The sequence below is a fragment of the Tursiops truncatus genome, chromosome 2 (genome assembly GCF_011762595.2).
Source record: "Tursiops truncatus isolate mTurTru1 chromosome 2, mTurTru1.mat.Y, whole genome shotgun sequence".
Lineage (NCBI taxonomy): Eukaryota > Metazoa > Chordata > Mammalia > Artiodactyla > Delphinidae > Tursiops > Tursiops truncatus.
In genome coordinates, this window is record NC_047035.1 from 8,683,361 (window position 1) to 8,705,731 (window position 22,371).

General features: G+C 38.5%; 1 protein-coding gene across 10 annotated transcripts in view; it reads left to right on the forward strand.

Annotated features, from left to right (window-relative positions):
* The window catches only part of ATG2B (autophagy related 2B), a 78,066-nt gene that overhangs the window by 29,710 nt on the left and 25,985 nt on the right, over window positions 1-22,371 (forward strand). For 8 of the 10 annotated variants that reach the window (XM_019918295.3, XM_019918290.3, XM_019918282.3 and 5 more), the window contains exons 17-29: window positions 1,247-1,442; window positions 1,729-1,871; window positions 6,279-6,436; window positions 6,821-6,993; window positions 7,479-7,629; window positions 14,755-14,954; window positions 15,122-15,202; window positions 16,375-16,481; window positions 16,647-16,739; window positions 17,604-17,674; window positions 18,077-18,153; window positions 18,399-18,602; window positions 20,595-20,736. In XM_019918295.3, the coding sequence (XP_019773854.2) occupies window positions 1,247-1,442; window positions 1,729-1,871; window positions 6,279-6,436; window positions 6,821-6,993; window positions 7,479-7,629; window positions 14,755-14,954; window positions 15,122-15,202; window positions 16,375-16,481; window positions 16,647-16,739; window positions 17,604-17,674; window positions 18,077-18,153; window positions 18,399-18,602; window positions 20,595-20,736 (1,796 nt within the window). The remainder of the gene's footprint in view (window positions 1-1,246; window positions 1,443-1,728; window positions 1,872-6,278; window positions 6,437-6,820; window positions 6,994-7,478; window positions 7,630-14,754; window positions 14,955-15,121; window positions 15,203-16,374; window positions 16,482-16,646; window positions 16,740-17,603; window positions 17,675-18,076; window positions 18,154-18,398; window positions 18,603-20,594; window positions 20,737-22,371) is intronic. The other 2 variants (XM_019952747.3, XM_019918274.3) reach the window with 1 other exon arrangement.

The following is a 22,371-nucleotide window of genomic DNA, read 5'->3' on the forward strand; positions in this document are numbered from 1 at the left end:
AAAAAGGAGGCTACAAAGCCTTGTGCTAGTGACATGCTGCAGAGAATTAGGAAAGGACTGGCATTACTCTGGGGCAGAAGCTAATGTCATCAAAGCCTGTTAGCTCTTGATATTTTGAGTTTGTAGCTACAAAACACCACCAATAACACAAGTCTTTTATTATTGAAATTCCTAAAGGAAAAGATTACTTTGTTGTTGCAGTTCTGAAAATATTCTCTAATCAAACTCTCCTTCTTCCATTTGGACAATTTATATAGCATGAGGTTTCTTAGGTATGCAAGTATTTCATAATAGCCGAACAGCTGGAATGTAGAAGGATTTGGTTTAATGATAATAAATAGAATTCTTAGGTAAAATTTGCTCGCTGTTAATGAAATTAAAAAAAAAATTTTGTTTAACTGATGTATAGTTGATTTACAATACTGTGTTAGTTTCTGGTGTATGGCAAAGTGATTCAGAGATATATATATATATATATGTATGTGTATATGTATATATATATATATTACACATACACACACACAGACACACATATTCTTTATCATATTCTTTTCCATTATGGTTTATTACAGGATATTGAATATAGTTGCCTTTGCTATACAGTAGGATCTTGTTGTTTGTCTACTTTATATATAGTAGTGTGTATCTGCTACTCCTTATTTATCTCTCCCCCACCCCCTTACCCCTTTGGTAACCATAAATTTGTTTTCTACGTCTGTGAGTCTGTTTCTGTTTTGTAAGTTTGGTAATGAAATTTTAAAATAACCCTTTTGTTCTCAAAAGATCAGATTTTCCAGTTATCCAAGTATAAAATGTTAATGCCCTTCTTTTATTTGCTTGTTTCATCAATTCCACACTTTTAAGTTTACAGCATGCTCAGGAGTGGGTTGCGTTAGATATAATTAGACTTTGTAGAGAAGTTGACGCCTATCAGTAATGATTTAATCAGCGGGCTTTCTATTAGTTTGTTTTTGTTTCTGCGGTACGCGGGCCTCTCACTGTTGTGGCCTCTCCCGTTGCGGAGCACAGGCTCCAGACACGCAGGCTCAGCGGCCATGGCTCACGGGCCCAGCCGCTCCGCGGTATGTGGGATCTTCCCGGACCGGGGCACGAACCCGTGTCCCCTGCATCGGCAGGCGGACTCTCAACCACTGTGCCACCAGGGAAGCCCTGTATTAGTTTGTATACAAGTTAGTTTTGCAGTTTACACTTAGATCTTGATTTTTAAAATTGTCTTTGCTATCAGAATTGTACTGAAAGTAAACCCACCAGCCATGCATTCCATTTTGGAGAGAATAGCAGCTGAGGAAGCAGAAGAGAGTGATGGCCACTACCAGGAAGAAGAGGAAGGAGGCGCTCATTCCCTGAAAGACGTTTGTGATCTGAGAAGACCAGCCCCGTCTCCCTTCTCTTCTCGTAGGGTGATGTTTGAAAATGAACAGGTAAAGTAACAGTGTGAGCAAGCAACAAAGGAGTTACCCTCTATCAGATAGCTCTTAATGCTTTCTCTTTAAAAACATACTTTGTATACTGTTTTTTGCCATATTTTTAGCTCCAAGATTGAATAATATCTATTTTTTTCCCTTGGTTAAAAGTCACATGCTTATTTATTTGCCCACATACAAGTCGTATGGGTCGGGTAAGAAGATGCTACTACTGTTTTAAATATAAAATGGTTATTTGATGCTTTTTTTCTTCTTTTTTTTGCACTAAACTGTTATGTTTTAGATGGTGATGCCAGGAGACCCTGTAGAAATGACAGAGTTTCAAGATAAAGCAATCAGCAATTCTCACTATGTGCTGGAACTTACATTACCCAATATTCATATAACACTACCTAATAAAAGCTTTTATGAGAAGCTTTATAATAGGTGAGTTTAAACTCATTTAGTTGAATCTTTGGGATCAAACTTTCCTGTCTAACTGCCTCTCTACTGTCCTATCTCCTTGTTTTCCCTCTTCCTCCTTTTCTTTCCTTGTTTTAATATTACCAACTATTTCAGTGTACTTTGTATGGTGTTGATTATAGACCTATTACCGTTATGATGAGCTATTGTCATAGCAGATTTTCCTAACCAGTGTGTCTGGTAACTGGGTTTCTTGTGTGTGAGATGTATTCCCTCCATCCTAGGTTGGCTGGTTGCCCTCTGTCACCTTACCACAGAGTACTGAGAAAGTATCGCTTTGTGTATAATGACATGAAAAGAGTTGGGATATACTTGTATAGAGGGCCAAGAGATACTGGTGTAAAGTCAGAGTCCTAGAGTCTTTGTACAAGGAACATCCCTTCTCAGAGTCTAAAAAAAAAGCATCTTGTTAGAATTAGAAACTCTAACTTATAAACTTGTCTATAAAAACTTAAATTTATTACATTTAAATACCCTTAAACATATATACCAAGAAAATATGTTGAAATAAATGGCATTCTAGAGTAGAAAGGTCATAGACTCTGAAGATCTTGGACGATTTACCTAGTCCCCGTGAGCTCCATTTCCTCACATATAAATTGGAGATGATACTTGTACAGGCCTCAGTGGGTTGTTTGGAGCATTAAATGATATAACATTTGGGAAAGTTCTGAGAACAGTGCCTGGCGAATAGTAGGTAAGAATGTTATCATTCCTACCCACTCTGGCATAGCTGAAAGGTGGTCATGTGGGTTTCTGGAAAAAGACACGTCCTTAGTGTCTGTTATTGCTAGCTTCCCACTTGTAGACAAGTCATCGAAATTTTTGTTAATCTTCAGAAACTGCAGACAGTTGTTTCTGCTGTAGATGTACTTGGTACCAAATAGGATTCGGATTTATACAGGAAACCACTGATCTCTAGACTGCTCTCCTTATTTTATAGTTGAGGGATATCTACCAAGAGCTAACGAATGTGCAAGGCTAAGACTGAGCAAAATGAAACTACTAGTTCAAGGTCCATCCCAGAGGTCAGAAGGGCTTCGTCCATTTCTTTCTCCTTATGCATTGATTGAACAGGTGGCTATTGGTTAGATTGCAACATCAGAATAGTAAAACATACCTTAAACATTCCATTTATGAATATATGTTCATTTACCACTTCTTTTTAAAATATAGGACAGGGCCTTTTTTTGATTACAAGCCACTGGTTAGAATTTTTGCTTAATGTGTACCCAGAAGGCTTTGTCTACAATTCTCAGTTTCAGTTTCTTTGAAGTGGAGTGAAAAAATAGTTTCAAAGCAGTCTGAGTGTAGAATCCTTCCAGGTTTTTAAGATTTTTTTCTCACTTCAGTGTATATACTTAAAAGTCATCAGTTAGCACAAGATTGAATTAAACTATGCTTACGATAACATACAGCTGGGATGAGCAGATTTGGGGCCAAGCACGATTTACCCGTGGTGACTATACAAAACGTATAATTCAGCTGGTGGGAGCAGAAGTTCTCAGGTGGGCTAGGGAGTTGTCTACCAGCAGCAAGCAGGTAGCATGTGGGGGACGTCAGTCAGTATGGCAGGCAGGATAGCTTAAATCAGGGAACTGGAGAGCATCTGCTCATCTGGCGAGCTGGTTCAGGGGTGTTGCTCACGAGAGTTTCTGTTCTCTCTTACCCTGCCCACTGCTCTGTGTCTTAGGCCCCTAGACTTATATAAATACCGCAGTGTTCCCCGGCTGTGGGTCATATAAATCATATATCTAAGTTAGCAGGTGAATTCTTTGCCCTCTGTTTGGTTTGGTCTATATATACATACACATACTTTTTTCTTTTAATTTTCAGACATTCTCAGACTTATAGGTAAGTTGCAAGTACAGTACAAAGAACGTTTTTTCCCTGAACCATTTGAGAGTAAGTTGCTGACTTGATGTCTCTTGAGCTTTGAGCAGTTGAATGTGTATTTCTCACAAACAGGGACATTCTTCTATATGACCATAATTCAGCCATTAAAACAAGAAAATTAATATTATACATTAGCATCTAATCCTCAGACCCCATTCATGTTTTGCTAAATGTCTTAATAATACCCTTTATTATACATAAAATTTACAGGTATCTTTCTGAGCAGGAATTATAACCAATTCTGCCTTTACTTCATACATTTGAAATATTGGTTTATTTCTTCATCAACTGGCTCTTTTCAGAAAGATAGTCTCAGGTACAGGTAGATTTTTTTTCTGTGTCAAAAATCCTTTAGAATAAAATATAAAAAATATTCTACCTGGTTTTATTAAATCAGATATCTTTGAGCTTCTATAATGTTTCAAGCTCATTGGCACAGAATTGTGGTGTTGTGTCCTTAAACATCTTAAGTGTTTTTTTTTCTTGATATTAGAAACGTCATTCAGTGTTTTATAGTATTATGGTATCAAGACTGTGTTTAGACCAAAATGTAAATAAGGAAAAATAGTAAAATCATATGAAACATATTTGCAGGTCATATACCATGAACTCCAGGTTTTATTTAAACTAATAGTTTCTCTTTAACCTGTGAAGATAAGAGAATGGTTGGAGGGAATAAGGTAAAGAAAAATTTCCTGAGAAAATTCTTCATTTTATACTTTCACTATTTATTCATATAGGAATTTAGACTAAGATCTGGATTTAGACTCTTGTTTCTTTTTTTTCAATAAATTTATTTATTTTTGGCTGTGTTGGGTCTTCGTTGCTGTGCGCGGGCGTTTTCTAGTTGTGGCGAGCGGGAGCTGCTCTTCATTGTGGAGCTTGGGCTTCTCATTGCAGTGGCTTCTCTTGTTGCAGAGCATGGGCTCTAGGCACGCGGGCTCAGTAGTTGTGGCTCGTGGGCTTAATTGCTCCGCGGCATGTGGGATCTTCCCAGACCAGGGCTTGAACTTGTCCCCTGTATTGGCAGGCGGATTCTTAACCACTGCGCCACCAGGGAAGTCCTAGACTCTAGTTTCTTTGTTCTGTGAGTGATACACCCAAGAGGCAGCGAGCCAAATGAGTACCACACAGTTCTGGGCATCGCTGTCAGTGTGTCTGAGGCGAGATATGCGTCTGCCCTGTGTCCCTGGTATTCTTCATCCAGTGATGCTTCCAAAAAGAGACCTTTTGGGTGGGGATTACAATCTACTGAGAGTGACAGTACTCAGTCCTCGTTTATACTTTCTAGGCCCTCAGAAGCTCAGGAATTGGCCCGGGATGTTCCTAGACAAGTGGCTTCTCACAGGAAGGGGTCAGGGCTACATCATCGCTTGGCACCTTGATTGGTGTTCACACTAGGCTTTATGACGAGTCTGTGCTTTTGGCAGTCCTTCCATGTGAGTCATCCACTGGTCCTTTCTTCAAACCCTCAGAGCCTGCTGTGTGACAGCCACTGTGCTAGGCACATATAAAGATGACTAAGACACAAGTCTTAGTCTAGGAAAGGGAAACAAGAAAATGGAGTGGTGTTATAGGTGCAGTGATTGCATTATGCATGAGAAGGATATGCTATGGGTCCAAGCCTAACAAAGATCTTTGTAGAGAACATTGTAAAGTCTCAGTTTTCATGACAACATAGAGGTGAGTGGTGGGGGTGGTGGTATCTGAGAAGTGACAAATATTTCTTTGAAAAACTAGGATGCGGTGGTGGCCTAGCTTGACATGTATCACCCCAGTGGTCACCAGTATTGACTTGGCTGTTTGTCTGTTGCGTTAGTTAGAAGGGTTTCCTCTCTTTATTCCCTGTTCTGTATGCTGCTTTATCTCATGCAAGCTTCCCAGCGAAGCTGTGCTTTCTGTGGAAGAAAGAAAAAGCAGGTATCCCTAGAGAAAGTGAGTAATGGAAGAGAACTGAATTGGGAGCTGGACATAATCTGGGCTCTGGTTCCACTTCTCCCACTAATTAGCTGTGTGACCTTGGGCGGGTCACTTAACCTTTATGATGCAGTTTCTTCCAAGTGTAAAGTGAGAATAATAATTCTGCCTTGGCTTCCCCAGAGGATTGAGGGGAGTCAAATGAGACAGTGCATAATCTGTTATAGTTTATAGAGTGTTCTCATATACGTGAACAGTCCTTTTGTTCTTTATGGGTTTTATTTTTAATAAACCTCCTCCTTTAAGTGCATTTAGATGTATGTAATTTGATGCATATAACACTGGTGAAACTAGGAGGATATCTAATTAGGTATCTAATTGTCCAGATTCCTTTCTCACTGCCCTGATAGCCATAGCAGTTATTTTTCCATTGAAAGAAATTCCATTTCACCATTTGGAAAATTTATTATTCATGTGATTTCTTAAAGGGATATTCTTTAGTTTGCCTTCAGTTGAAGTAGGAGTTACGTATTTATTTTTCAACTTTTGTCTTTATAGGATCTTTAATGATTTGCTGCTCTGGGAACCAACAGCTCCTTCACCAGTAGAGACATTTGAAAATATTTCATATGGTATTGGGCTTTCAGTAGCCAGTCAACTGATTAATACCTTCAACAAAGATAGTTTTAGTCCATTGAAATCTACAGTTCACTATGGTAATATATTTTAAATTTCTTCTGAATTAAGATGCCTGGTTTATCAATAAACAAAGTAGTAACCTTTCAAATTGATGGATTTAAAAATGTTTCTTTGGCGTTTTCCATTTATAACTATTTTATAATATCTTTTAGTAATTTACAGTACTTCCCCACTTCTAGCTATTTTTTAAGAGTTATTAATTAAGTGTTATTTTATAGTATATTCATTGTCTGAAGTTCAGTGGTAAAGAGAAAGACAGTACATTTTTATACCAGATTCTTTGTAAAAATAAACAGGTTGTAAAATAAGTAAATATTCTTGTGATAACGTTCAAGGTTGAATGCTGTTTTGTGTTAATAAGCTGTTAGAACAGCTGTAATTGTGCAATTTATTTCTCATAGATGAGGAAAGTGGATCTGAGGAGGAGACTTTGCAGTATTTTTCCACTGTTGATCCCAATTATCGTTCTCGTAGGAAGAAAAAACTAGACTCTCAGAACAAGAACTCGCAGAGTTTTCTCTCAGTTCTTCTGAGCATTAATCATGGATTAATGGCAGTGTTTACAGATGTAAAGGTAAGGATTTACAAATCCAAAGTGATTTTTCAAGTGCATCTTATTATAAATCTAGCATGATATACGCATTCAATAGTTGAGGTAGTTCAAGGTTGTTTCAGTGACTGATGATGAAGGTCAGTTTTCTGAGGCACACCACACTGACAGCAGCTTGGGAAATTTAGCTTTCGTTGCAGATCAAAAGACAAACATTACACGGACCTTCTTTTGGAAAATGTGCTGGTCCCACTCCTGCGGTGGTAACAGTAATTTATCTATTCCAAAGGGTGGTGAAGTACCAAGGTTCATTTGGCAGAAGAGGCCCAGCCTAGTGTTTAATTATGCAGTTCTTAATACCACCATGTTGGATGGTTCAAGAATCAGACCGCTTTGCTGCAGTGTGGGAGATCCTCCTAACCTGAATCAAGGAGGAGCATCTCAAGGGTCGTTCTTACTTTTCTGTTTTTAATTAATGACTTCTCTGTTTTTTCTGATCTTCTTATTAGCAAGATAATGGAGATCTGTTGGAAAACAAGCATGGTGAATTCTGGTTAGAATTCAACAGTGGTTCATTATTTTGTGTGACAAAATATGAAGGTTTTGATGACAAGCACTATATCTGCCTTCATTGTAGCAGTTTCAGTCTCTATCACAAAGGTAGGACAAATGTTAAATATGTGTGTTTTGTTCACTTCTGGTTAGACATGTTTAAATTTTGCTTAATAAAGAAAATCTACTGAGAACAGAATTCTTTTTTTTTTTTTACATCTTTATTGGAGTATAATTGCTTTACAATGGTGTGTTAGTTTCTGCTTTATAACAAAGTGAATCAGTTATACATATACATATGTTCCCATATCTCTTCCCTCTTGCGTCTCCCTCCCTCCCACCCTCCCTATCCCACCCCTCTAGGTGGTCACAAAGCACTGAGCTGATCTCCCTGTGCTATGCGGCTGCTTCCCACTAGCTACCTATTTTACATTTGGTAGTGTATATATGTCCATGACACTCTCTCACTTTGTCACAGCTTACCCTTCCCCCTCCCCATATCTTCAAGTCCATTCTGTAGTAGGTCTCTGTCTTTATTCCTGTCTTACCCCTAGATTCTTCATGACATTTTTTTTCTTAAATTCCATATATATGTGTTAGCATACAGTATTTGTCTCTCTCTTTCTGACTTACTTCACTCTGTATGACAGACTCTAGGTCCATCCACCTCATTACAAATAACTCAATTTCGTTTCTTTTTATGGCTGAGTAATATTGCATTGTATATATGTGCCACATCTTCTTTATCCATTCATCCGATGATGGACACTTAGGTTGTTTCCATGTCCTGGCTATTGTAAATAGAGCTGCAATGAACATTTTGGTACATGACTCTTTTTGAATTATGGTTTTCTCAGGGTATATGCCCAGTAGTGGGATTGCTGGGTCATATGGTAGTTCTATTTGTAGTTTTTTAAGAAACCTCCATACTCTTCTCCATAGTGGCTGTACCAATTCACATTCCCAACAGCAGTGCAAGAGTGTTCCCTTTTCTCCACACCCTCTCCAGCATTTATTGTTTGTAGATTTTTTGATGATGGCCATTCTGACTGGTGTGACATGATATCTCATTGTAGTTTTGATTTGCATTTCTCTAATGATTAGTGATGTTGAGCATTCTTTCATGTGTTTGTTGGCAGTCTGTATATCTTCTTTGGAGAAATGTCTATTTAGGTCTTCTGCCCATTTTAAGATTGGGTTGTTGGTTTTTTTTGTTATTAGGCTGCATGAGCTGCTTGTAAATTTTGGAGATTAATCCTTTGTCAGTTGCTTCATTTGCAAATATTTTCTCCCATTCTGAGGGTTGTCTTTTGGTCTTGTTTATGGTTTCCTTTGCTGTGCAAAAGCTTTGGGGTTTCATTAGATCCCATTTGTTTATTTTTGTTTTTATTTCCATTTTTCTAGGAGGTGGGTCAAAAAGGATCTTGCTGTGATTTATGTTATAGAGTGTTCTGCCTGTATTTTCCTCTAAGAGTTTGATAGTTTCTGGCCTTACATTTAGGTCTTTAATCCATTTGGAGCTTATTTTTGTGTTAGGGAGTGATCTAATCTCATACTTTTATATGTACCTGTCCAGTTTTCCCAGCACCACTTATTGAAGAGGCTGTCCTTTCTTCACTGTACATTCCTGCCTCCTTTATCAAAGATAAGGTGACCATATGTGCGTGGGTTTATCTCTGGGCTTTCTATCCTATTCCATTGATCTGTCTTTCTGTTTTTGTGCTAGTGCCATACTGTCTTGATTACTGTAGCTTTGTAGTATAGTCTGAAGTCAGGGAGCCTGATTACTCCAGCTCCGTTTTTTGTTCTCAAGATTGCTTTGGCTATTCGGGGTCTTCTGTATTCCCATACAAATTGTGAAATTTTTTGTTCTAGTTCTGTGAAAAATGCCAGTGGTAGTTTGATAGGGATTGCATTGAATCTGTAGATTGCTTTGGGTAGTAGAGTCATTTTCACAATGTTGATTCTTCCAATCCAAGAACATAGTATATCTCTCCATCTATTTGTATCATCTTTAATTTCTTTCATCAGTGTCTTATAATTTTCTGCATACAGGTCTTTTGTGTCCTTAAGTAGGTTTATTCCTAGATATTTTATTCTTTTTGTTGCAGTGGTAAATGGGAGTGTTTCCTTGATTTCACTTTCAGAGTTTTCATCATTAGTGTATAGGAATGCCAGAGATTTCTGTGCATTAATTTTGTATCCTGCTACTTTACCAAGTTCATTGATTAGCTCTAGTAGTTTTCTGGTAGCATCTTTAGGATTCTCTATGTATAGTATCATGTCATCTGCAAAGAGTGACAGCTTTACTTCTTCTTTTCCGATTTGGATTCCTTTTATTTCCTTTTCTTCTCTGATTGCTGTGGCTAAAAGTTCCAAAATCATGTTGAGTAAGAGCTGTGAGAGTGGGCAACCTTGTCTTGTTCCTGATCTTAGTGGAAATGCTTTCAGTTTTTCACCATTGAGGATGATGTTGGCTGTGGGTTTGTCATATATGGCCTTCATTATGTTGAGGAAAGTTCCCTCTATGCCTACTTTCTGCAGGGTTTTGTTTGTTTGTTTGTTTGTTTGTTTTCATTATGCGGGCCTCTCCCATTGCGGAGCACAGGCTCCGGACGCACAGGCTCAGCACCATGGCTCACAGGCCCAGCCGCTCCGCGGCATGTGGGATCTTCCCAGACCGGGGCACGAACCCATGTCCCCTGCATAGGCAGGCAGACTCTCAACCACTGCGCCACCGGGGAAGCCCATCTGCAGGGCTTTTATCATAAATTGGTGTTGAATTTTGTCGAAAGCTTTCTCTGCATCTATTGAGATGATCATATGTTTTTTCTCTTTCAATTTGTTAATAGTGTGTATCATGTTGATTGATTTGCATATCTTGAAGAATCCTTGCATTCGTGGAATAAACCCCACTTAATCATGGTGTATGATCCTTTTAATGTGCTGTTGGATTCTGTTTGCTAGTATTTTGTTGAGGATTTTTGCATCTATGTTCATCAGTGATATTGGCCTGTAGTTTTCTTTCTTTGTGACATCCTTGTCTGGTTTTGGTATCAAGGTGATGGTGGCCTCATAGAATCAGTTTGGGAGTGTTCCTCCCTCTGCTATATTTTGGAAGAGTTTGAGAAGGATAGGTGTTAGCTCTTCTCTAAATGTTTGCTAGAATTCGCCTGTGAAGCCATCTGGTCCTGGGCTTTGGTTTGTTGGAAGATTTTTAATCACAGTTTCATTTTCAGTGCTTGTGATTGGTCATATTTTCTGTTTCTTTCTGATTCAGTCTCGGAAGTTTGTGCCTTTCTAAGAATTTGTCCATTTCTTCCAGGTTTTCCATTTTATTGGCATAGAGTTGCTTGTAGTAATCTCTCATGATCTTTTGTATTTCTGCAGTGTCAGTTGTTACTTCTCCTTTTTCATTTCTAATTCTATTGATTTGAGTCTTCTCCCTTTTTTTCTTGATGAGTCTGGCTAATGGTTTATCAATTTTGTTTATCTTCTCAAAGAACCAGCTTTTAGTTTTATTGATCTTTGCTATCGTTTCCTTCATTTCTTTTTCATTTATTTCTGATCTGATCTTTATGATTTCTTTCCTTCTGCTAACTTTGGGGTTTTTCTGTTCTTCTCTCTCTAATTGCTTTAGGTGCAAGGTTAGGTTGTTTATTCAAGATGTTTCCTGTTTCTTAAGGTAGGGTTGTGTTGCTATAAACTTCCCTCTTAGAACTGCTTTTGCTGCATCCCATAGATTTTGAGTTGTCGTGTCTCCATTGTCATTTGTTTCTAGGTATTTTTTGATTTCCTCTTTGATTTCTTCAGTGATCACTTTGTTATTAAGTAGTGTATTGTTTAGCCTACATGTGTTTGTATTTTTTACAGATCTTTTCCTGTAATTGATATCTAGTCTCATAGCGTTGTGGTCGGAAAAGATACTTGATACAATTTCAATTTTCTTAAATTTACCAAGGCTTGATTTGTGACCCAAGATATGACCTATCCTGGAGAATGTTCCATGAGCACTTGAGAAAAATGTGTATTCTGTTGTTTTTGGATGGAATGTCCTATAAATATCAATTAAGTCCATCTTGTTTAATGTATCATTTAAAGCTTGTGTTTCCTTATTTATTTTCATTTTGGATGACCTGTCCATTGGTGAAAGTGGGGTGTTAAAGTCCTCTACTATGATTGTGTTACGGTCGATTTCCCCTTTTATGGCTGTTAGTATTTGCCTTATGCATTGAGGTGCTCCTATGTTGGGTGCATAAATATTTACAATTGTTATATCTTCTTCTTGGATCGATCCCTTGATCATTATGTAGTGTCCTTCTTTGTCTCTTCTAATAGTCTTTATTTTAAAGTCTCTTTTGTCTGATATGTGAATTGCTACTCCAGCTTTCTTTTGGTTTCCATTTGCATGGAATATCTTTTTCTATCCCCTTACTTTCAGTCTGTATGTGTCTCTAGGTCTGAAGTGGGTCTCTTGTAGACAGCATATATATGAGTCTTGTTTTTGTATCCATTCAGCCAATCTGTGTCTTTTGGTGGGAGCATTTAGTCCATTTACATTTAAGGTAATTAGCAATATGTATGTTCCTATTCCCATTTTCTTAATTGTTTTGGGTTCGTTATTGTAGGTCCTTTCCTTCTCTTGTGTTTCTTGCCTATAGAAGTTCCTTTAGCATTTGTTGTAAAGCTGGTTTGGTGGTGCTGAACTCCCTCAGCTTTTGCTTGTCTGTAAAGGTTTTAATTTCTCCATCAAATCTGAATGAGATCCTTGCTGGGTAGAGTAATCTTGGTTGCAGGTTTTTCTCCTTCACCACTTTAAATATGTCCTGCCAGTCCCTTCTGGCTTGCAGAGTTTCTGCTGAAAGATCAGCTGTTAACCCTATGGGGATTTCCTTCTGTGTTATTTGTTGTTTTTCCCTTGCTGCTTTTAATATGTTTTCTTTGTATTTAATTTTTGACAGTTTGATTAATATGCGTCTTGGCGTGTTTCTCCTTGGATTTATCCTGTATGGGACTCTCCGTGCTTTCTGGACTTGATTAACTATTTCCTTTCCCATATTAGGGAAGTTTTCAACTATAATCTCTTACAATATTTTCTCAGTCCCTTCTTTTTCTCTTCTTCTGGAACCCCTATGATTCGAATGTTGGTGCATTTAATGTTGTCCCAGAGGTCTCTGAGACTGTACTCAGTTCTTTTCATTCTTTTTTCTTTATTCTGCTCTGCAGTAGTTATTTCCACTATTTTATCTTCCAGGTCACTTATCCGTTCTTCTGCCTCAGTTATTCTGCTATTGATCCCATCTAGAGTAGTTTAAATTTCATTTATTGTGTTGTTCATCGTTGCTTGTGTCATCTTTAGTTCTTCTAGGTCCTTGTTAAATGTTTCTTGCATTTTCTCTATTCTATTTCCAAGATTTTGGATCATCTTTACTATCATTATTCTGAATTCTTTTTCAAGTAGACTACGTATTTCCTCTTCATTTGTTAGGCCTGGTGGGTTTTTACCTTGTTCCTTCATCTGCTGTGTGTTTTTCTGTCTTCTCATTTTGCTTATCTTACTGTGTTTGGGGTCTTCTTTTTGCAGGCTGCAGGTTCGTAGTTCCCGTTGTTTTTGGTGTCTGTCCCCAGTGGCTAAAGTTGGTTCAGTGGGTTGTGTAGGCTTCCTGGTGGAGGGGACTAGTGCCTGTGTTCTGGTGGAAGAGGCTGGATCTTGTCTTTCTGGTGGGCAGGTCTACGTCTGGTGGTGTGTTTTGGGGTGTCTGTGGACTTATTATGATTTTAGGCAGTCTGTCTGCTAATGGGTGGGGTTGTGTTCCTGTCTTGCTAGTTGTTTGGCATAGGGTGTCCAGCACTGTAGCTTGCTGGTCGTTGAGTGAAGCTGGGTGCTGTTGTTGAGATGGAGATCTCTGGGAGATTTTTGCCGTTTGATATTATGTGGAGCTGGGAGGTCTCTTGTGGACCAGAGTCCTGAAGTTGGCTCTCCCACCTCAGAGCCACAGCACTGACTCCTTGCTGCAGCACCAAGAGCCTTTCATCCACACGGCTGTCTCAGGGCCTTGGCACAAACTGTTCTTGACTTGGAATGTCTCTGCTTGGCTTTTCCCAACGCTATCTCCTCATTTTCTTGACTTCAATTTCACCATCACCTCCTCAAAGTCATTTTCCCTGCTGGCTCCACCTCTCTACCCGGTCACCCCCATAGCCCCGAGATGTGGCACCCACACCTCACGCTTCTCTCAGGCCGTGTTCCGGTGGGGTCAGTGACAAGGCCGACGTGGCGTCCACGTATTGCTCCAGCCCCCAAACGTTGGGTGCGTGTCCTGGCTCAGCCTGCCCCCAGAGAACAGAACTCTGAACGTTAGAAATTATTTTCTATAGGGTGTTCTGATTCCACTGGCAAGGTAATAATTATTGTAAATTAGAAGTTGACTTTATGGTTTTTTTTGCAACAACATATTGAGATATAATTCACATACCATGTAATTCACCCATTTAAAATATACATTTCAATGGTTTTTAGTATTCCATAGAGCTGTGTAACCATCATCATAGTCAACTTTAGAGCATTTTCATCAACCCCTCAGAAGAAGTCTGCATCTTTGAGCTATAAACCCCGAGCCCTGCAGTCCCCTCTGGCCTCAAGAAACCACTGATTTACTCTCTGTGTCTATGGATTTACATATTCTGGCTGTTTCGTATACATGGTTTCATACAATAGAAGGTCTTTTGTGATTGGCATCTTGGCATGATGTTTTCAAGGTTAATCCAAATGTATCAGTGTTTTATTCCTTTTTATTGCCAAGGAATTGGATATACCATATCTTAGTATACATTGATCAGTTGATGGGACTTTACATTCTTTATTTTCTCTTAAGTGGTGTTTCCTTTTGGTAACAAATACAGAATTTGCTCTTTGAGCACATTCCTTGTGTTACTTTGTGAATAGAAATGAGATACTTGCACATTCTTAATGTTTATTAGATTTCCCTATTTAAATTTAACTTTTCTAGCATTTCAGATCTCAAATTTTTTTTTTTTTAACTTGGATAGTCACTTATACCAACATTAGTAGAGGAGAGTGAATTATTAATGTCCAGCTGGTTCTTGGTCATTTTGCCTCCAGGGTATGTTATATTCAATGGAAGTACATGGATTTTTGTTTTGAGTTATAGAAGTTCGTGAATTAATTTCAAATAATCATTTTGTTATCTTGTCACCTCATTGTGGATATAGGCATAGTGGATGGAGCAATTCCTTCTACAGAAACACGACTGCCCAGTTCAACCCGACCACATTGGTTAGAACCTACTATTTATTCCTCTGAAGAAGATGGCCTCAGTCGAGCTTCTTCAGATGGTGTTGGAGGAGACACTTTGAATATGCTCTCTGTTGCAGTTAAAATATTGTCTGATAAATCAGAGTCCAATACAAAGGTGTGTGTTTTGTACTTTTATACCATTAAATACTTGCTGCTGATTTGATTACTAGTTAATAAAAATGATTGCATAAATGTAACACATTTATTTTCTTAGAAACTTTTCAAGTTTTGAGCCAGAGGGTTATGTAGGTGATAAATATAATTCTTCGTGTTGCTCTGTAGGAATTTCTCATTGCTGTGGGACTGAAAGGAGCCACTCTCCAGCACAGAATGCTTCCTTCCGGGTTTAGCTGGCATGAGCAGGTAAGAGAGCTGTGATGTATATTTACTGATTTATTTTTTACTTTATGTTAACATATAATACACATAGTGAGAAGTTCACAAATCATAAATATTCAGTGCTCATCAAATTTCCATGAAATAAATACTCCTATATAAATACCACCTCTTATGTTAGGAAATAGAACATTATCACCACCCCAGAATGTAATTGACTTTTTACCTTAAAGTTTGGTCCTTAAACATCTCAAAGACAAAGTTATGTTTTATCATTAAAGGGAAGGGACCTATCGAGTGCCTGGCATAGAGGAGAATAAAGGAGTGTTGACTTGCACTTATAACTGTATATTCTTTAAGTGCCGTAATTTCAGAATTATCCCCTAGGCCAACAATATACACTGAGGCATTTATAAGGAATTCTGTAATCAATTTCCGGTGTAATAACTGTATTTGGTTAATTACATTTTTTCAAAGGAAACTTTGGGTAAGAAGTTAACTCTTCTTTATATGAGAATGAAAACTAGCACACTGTGATTCTTGTTCATTTTCCTTAGAAAGAGAAACCTTTTCTTTGTGCTTGGAAAATAATAAATTATTTTAAACTTGAATGCTTTCAGAAACATTCTGAAACATAAAATATAGAGAGAGAGAGAATGAATGGAGCGGGGGGTAGAGAGATGGTTAGTCAACTGGCTGGCTGTAAGGGAGAGATTTAGCCTAACTTTTTTATTTAGATAGAAATATAGAGTAGATGTTGGTGAGAAGGACTGGTTTTCAGACAGATCTGGGTATAAATTAAGGAACAGGAACTTCTCCCAACAGTGGATTTTATAGAAAACCAGATGGAGAGTTTTAAACAGTCTTCGGCAAAATTTGTTTTTTTCAAAAGAATTATTCCAAGCAAAGTAATGTTGAAAGTATATTATACATACTTTGTTAGTTTCATAGGATATGATTTTTCCAAGATCTCTGTAGCATTGCAGTTGTTACACGGGCCTCTTCATTTCAAATTCTAGTTATGCAAATACTTTTTGAAATGAATTCCTTCAAATGATGATTTTCTTTTAACATTATGATTTTCCACTAAATGGTTGGTTTTTTTGTGAGCTATTTTATTTCATGTTGGTATTAAGGATATCATATCAAAACTTTTTTTTTCTTCTAAAGCAGGGCATTTTATATTTTTGTGATTATAGATTTTATACTTCTTGAATATTGCTGATGAACCTGTTCTGGGATACAATCCTCCAACTTCATTTACAACCTTTCATGTTCATCTCTGGAGCTGTGCACTTGATTATAGGTTAGTTCATAAATGGAGCAAAATAAAGTTTTAGTCTTTAAAATATGTACTAAGTTTTGAGGAAAAATATGTAATTCAGTAGAGTTAAGGTTCAAAATGCTCTTTAAAGGGAGTTTCTTTTCTTTTGCAGCAGACTAATGTTCTCTTGTTTCTTTGTGGTAATAGGCCTCTTTATTTGCCAATCCGATCTCTTCTTACTGTTGAAACATTCAGCATTTCAAGTAGTGTTGCCTTGGATAAATCATCTTCTACTCTCAGGTACCGTGTTAAGCCTCTCTGTCTACTAAATGCAGCTGTTCAAAACATACTGACAGAACTTTATCTCAACCCTTTGATTAAAGTCTCAATCTTTGTTAAAAGCAACATGCTTTTACTATTAGTCATGTTCCTTTATTCAAGTTTTCAGTTTTTCTTTCTCAGATGATTCGTCCCACCTCTTTAATTCATTACTGTATTTCATTTTTAGGGAGGAAATTAATTCTTGAGATTATTGGCTAACTTTTTAAAACATTTATATGTAAACTTCCCATAATACCTGATACACTTCATTTTCCTAATTTAAACCTTGTGAATTTGGGCATCTGTTAAAATTGCTGAAAATTTAAAATTGATTCGAGCAGATGATTTAATCTCATTTATGCCATTTAAATGTTTCTAGTACTCATAAACAGTGAGTTTTAAAGAAATGTTAGGGCTTACCTGGTGGTCCAGTGGTTAAGAATCTGCCTTCCAATGCAGGGGACATGGGTTCAATCCCTGGTCAGGGAACTAGGATCCCACATGCTGCGGGGCAGCTAAGCCCACACCACAGCTAGAGAGCCCACGTGCTCTGGAGCCTGCACACCACAACTAGAGAGAAGCCCACACACTGCAACGAAAGACGCCGCATTTTGCAGTTCCCGTGTGCCGCGACTAAGACCCAACACAGCCAAAGATAGATAAAAAAATAAATAAATATTACAAAAACAAAGAAATGTTAGGTGACATTTGTAAGTTAGAAACTGCATATGACTTTGATCATATTTATATCAGAAAGAATGGTACAGCTAAGTATATAGTGATCATGCAGCATATATTCAAGGTTAGTTTTTTAGATCTTGATTTTATCTTTTTTTTGCCCAGAATAATCTTGGATGAAGCTGCTTTACACCTGTCTGACAAGTGTAATACTGTCACTGTAAACCTGAATAGAGGTAAGAGTTAAAAAACAAAATCTGGGATAGATGAATCCTCTTTTATTTTTTGCATCTGAATATTTTTAAGCATTTTAATTCTAGAATAATGCCAGTGAACTAAGGATCTTATCAGTCTGAATATTGTAATACCAGTTTGTAATATCAATAACATTGGTGAAATGCATCAAATTATATATACTCTGGTTTATTTAATAGGAGGCAGATTTTGTTTCTAATTTAAAATAAAGTGAACTGTAGGATTTTTGTAGGATGAAACTATGTTTCCATTACATTATAAGTATTTGTACTACTACCTGCCATGAATTTTAAAGAAACACAAGTTTTATTAGGTGTTTGTTGGATAAGCATTTTTTGAAAGTTATACTCAGATATTTTATTAATTACTTAAAACAATTTTAGATTATGTTCGTGTGATGGATATGGGGCTTTTGGAATTAACCATAACTGCAGTGAAGTCTGATTCTGATGGAGAGCAAGTAAGTTATTAAAATAAATGGATATTTTTTAAGCCCTTTTTTTTTTATAGAAGAGACTAAAAACATACTGAACTTACTGTAAAATTATTTTTCCACTTACCTAATTTTAGTCAGAAATAGATAAAATATTTTAAAGTTAAGATTGAGTTATTATAAATGCATGTTTCCTGTGGCAAGACAAATTATCATATTATATTTTATTTAATGTAAACCGATGCAAACATTTTTTTCTCTTGTTTTGGTAGACATTTTTATCCTTTTTTCCGTGTCCTGTCCAGACTGAGCCGCACTTTGAATTACACTGTTCGAGTGACGTTGTCCATATTAGAACGTGCTCGGACTCTTGTGCTGCATTAATGAATCTCATTCAGTACATTGCAAGCTACGGGGACTTACATGTGGCTAACAAGGCGGACGTGAAGTCCGGAGCCCCGCAAAGAAAGATGAAGGTACAGCCGCCAGCCTCATTCATTAGAACTCACTCAACCCCTCCTCATTCCAGACATGCGAGTGACCTGTACATTGGCGAGGTCTTCTTGACAGTCATAGGGTAGAAAGGCAACTTTGAATAATCATCTATCTATTCTTACTTTCAGGGTGATGGGGTCTAGAAAGGTGATTCCATGGGCCTTTTTGGAAAACCATTCTACTGTTCGATGCTCTCAGTTTCAGAACATTAATATTCTCAACCAACATACATTTTCCCAGACTTAAGTTATTTTCATATGTCCTCAGGGAAGAAAGAAAACATTTATCATGTGAGAGTCTGTTATATGCAAGTTGTATGTAAAAATGCTATGAGAAGGTGGCAGGAATTAGTATTATTACCAGAAGACTTATTTATATGACATTATCTTTCATATTTGTTATCTACAATTCTATCCAGTTTTCAGTATACTTTCTCATATGTGATTTCCTCTTACCCAGTGCAGTTGAGAGGTTAAAGGTTATCATCTCTGTTTAGTAGATGAATAAGACCCAGAGAATTTAGGTAATTTGCCCTAATTAGTAGCAGCAACAATATGCAGGTATTTGGATTTCCAGTTCATTGCTTTCTTATGCCCCCAGCTGTCACCTCTCTGCCCTCTCATATGTCCAGATAGAACAATGTCCAGTTTGTTTAGCATTTACTTTTTATCAGTCTTTTTATTCTTCTTCATGGCCTCTTCTGTGAACAGAATTCTCAGTCCCCTTAGGTCAATGGATCCTTCAGTAAGGGTCTGACAGGCCTTGCATTATCTTTCGTTCACGCTGATCTTACACCTCATTTGTGTTACGCTTCTGTTTTTGTTTCCTTGCTCCTGCTGTATTCTCCCTGATAATGAAGTGATTTATGATACTCTCTCTCTACTGTTTCTTCTCTTTTATTCTCCAGTTTATTAAAAGTTATTTTAAATTATCCCTTTCAAATGAGATCTTTCCATTTTAGAGTCATGCTGACATTTTATTTATTTATTTTTTATTATTATTATTTTTTTGCGGTACGAGGGCCTCTCACTGTTGTGGTCTCTCCCGTTGCGGAGCACAGGCTCCAGACGCGCAGGCTCAGTGGCATGTGGGATCCTCCCCGACCGGGGCACGAACCCGCGTCCACCGCATCGGCAGGCGGACTCCCAACCACTGCACCACCAGGGAAGCCCCATGCTGACATTTTAAAAGCATGGTTTGGATTTAATGAATCCACGATTCACTAACAAAAATGGTTAAGCATCAATGTTGGAATTGAACTCCACAAATCACCTTTTAGTAGATTTCCCCTCTCACGTGTACCCGCTACTGTCTTTAGGTGTCTATTCGTTCCAAGAAATGAGGCTCTGCCTACAGTGGCTTTGTCTCAGAGGGTGGTCATGGCAGCCATCAGGTTTGAGCAGATCGGACTCTTTACAGAGAGACCCCCCTCTCCCCCAGCTTCACTGCAGTGTTTTTCACCTTCCTTCTTTTCGAATGTATTACGTCTTCAAGATTCAGTTCAGGGCTTCCCCAGTGGCGCAGTGGTTGAGAGTCTGCCTGCCAATGCAGGGGACACGGGTTCGTGCCCCGGTCTGGGAAGATCCCACATGCCGCGGAGCGTCTAGGCCCGAGAGCCATGGCCGCTGAGCCTGCGCGTCCGGAGCCTGTGCTCCGCAACGGGAGAGGCCACAACAGTGAGAGGCCCGCGTACCACAAAAAAAAAAAAAAAAAAAAAAAAAAAGATTCAGTTCACTGTGTCGGCTTTGAGATGATAACACATTTATTTCTATTTACCTGTAGTTGTTGGGGTGAAAATACTAAAGACTTAAAATGAAAATGTAACACCTGCTGAGAGAATATAGAAAAATGAATGTGTTCCTGTTTTTGATGTTTTTGTGAAATGTAGTATATTTCTAGGACAAAATAAACGTTGAGTAATTTGCTTTTTAGATCATTTTCAAGTTGATTTTAATTAGGGTTTTTGGCTGTAGGTAGATTCCGCTGGTCGGTCATCCTCACGTGGTCCAGTGCTTCCTGAAGCAGATCAACAAATATTACGAGATTTGATGAGTGATGCTATGGAGGAAATTGACACACAAGAGGCTGCTGCGTCTGTAAAACCACAGTCTAATGGTGAGACAGACCAGGACTTCTTCCTGGGAGCTGTGATGTTGTAGTTGAGGCTGACATTGTTTGTGTTCTTACAGAGTCCTCAGTAAGCAGCTTACTAAGGAAAAGACAGGTCTGAGTTTTGGTGGGTATTTATTAGTCAGCTTGTGTTCATTCAATGTTTAGTAGATAAATAATACCGGCCAGAGTGTTGGGGGGCGGCGACAGATAAAGTGGAAGGCAAGACTTATGTAGCTGGTAGCTCGTGGTCTAGTGCAGCAAACTGGCCCTGAACCAGACTGAGGCTAGTGCTTAGAACCATCCAGAGGTGATATAAGAAGACACTTCAGAATGTAGTGTACACTCTAATCACTGGTCGGAAAGGATTTGGAATCCCTTCATTAGACTTCAGTGAAAATGAGATGAGTTGGCTTTTAAAAAGTGTGTGGGACCTAGGCGTGTGGAGGGGAGAGAGAAGATAATCTTGGCAAGGTCACTAACATCAACAGAGGCCCAGAGGCGTGTATGAGCCTTAGACAGGAGAATGTCTAGTCTGAGAGCCTTCCGGGCTAAGATGTCACCGCATTCATCGTAGTATTCTTAGTTCAAATCACAGGGTTTGGTTTGGATGAATGAATGGAGAAAGAATTAGTGAATCTGTGGAATTCCCTGGCAGTCCAGTGGTTAGGACTCCATGCTTCCACCACAGGGGGCATGGGTTTGATCCCCAATGGGAGGAACTAAGATCCCGCATACTATGCAGTGTGGCCACAAAAAAAGAAAAGAAAAGAATGAGTGAATCTAATATATAATATAAATGTATAAAAAAATATATGTTCACGTACAGATTTTTGCACACATGCAGCCTTTTGTGAACTTCATATTGTGAGAGCTACCTGAGAACAGGTGTCCCATTTGGGTATCCAGTGCCCCCAAGGAGTCTTTTTATTGCTTGGACTCATTCCCTGGCCTAAGACATGCTTGGCAACTGTTTCCCCCACCCCTTCCCCGAGCAGAGATTTCCTATAGTTTTAGGTGAGACGCTGCTACATGTAACTATTTCCCCTCTCCTTGCCATATTGTCCAAGGAGTTTCTTCTAGAACTCCACCTACAGCACATAATTGTCAATATGAAATGCTGGCTAAAATGGAACTCCAGTCCTCACTAACTAGCTGCTGCTGAATTCCTGAACTTCTTTGACACTGAATAACTAAGAGGAGACTGTCTGTAACTTTATGAGTCCATCATTTACTGTTTCTTAGAAAACTTCATACTTACTAGTCTTTTTATTAGTAGTCAGAAGGTTATTGTAAGAAATAAGTGAGATACTGTTTTTTAAAAATTTTTGGCTGTGTTGGGTCTTCGTTGCTGCGTGCAGGCTTTCTCTGGTTGTGGCGAGCGGAGGCTACTCTTTGCTGCGGTGCGCGGGCTTCTCGTTGCGTTGGCTTCTCTTGTTGCAGAGCACGGGCTCTAGGTGCGCGGGCTTCCTTGGTTGCAGCACGCGGGCTCAGTAGTTGTGGCACGTGGGCCCTAGTGTGCATGAGCTTCAGTAGTTGCAATGCAGGGGCTCAGTAGTTGTGGTGCACAGGCTTAGTTGCTCCATGGCATGTGGGATCTTCCTGGACCACGGATTGAACCTGTGTCCCCTGCATTGGCAG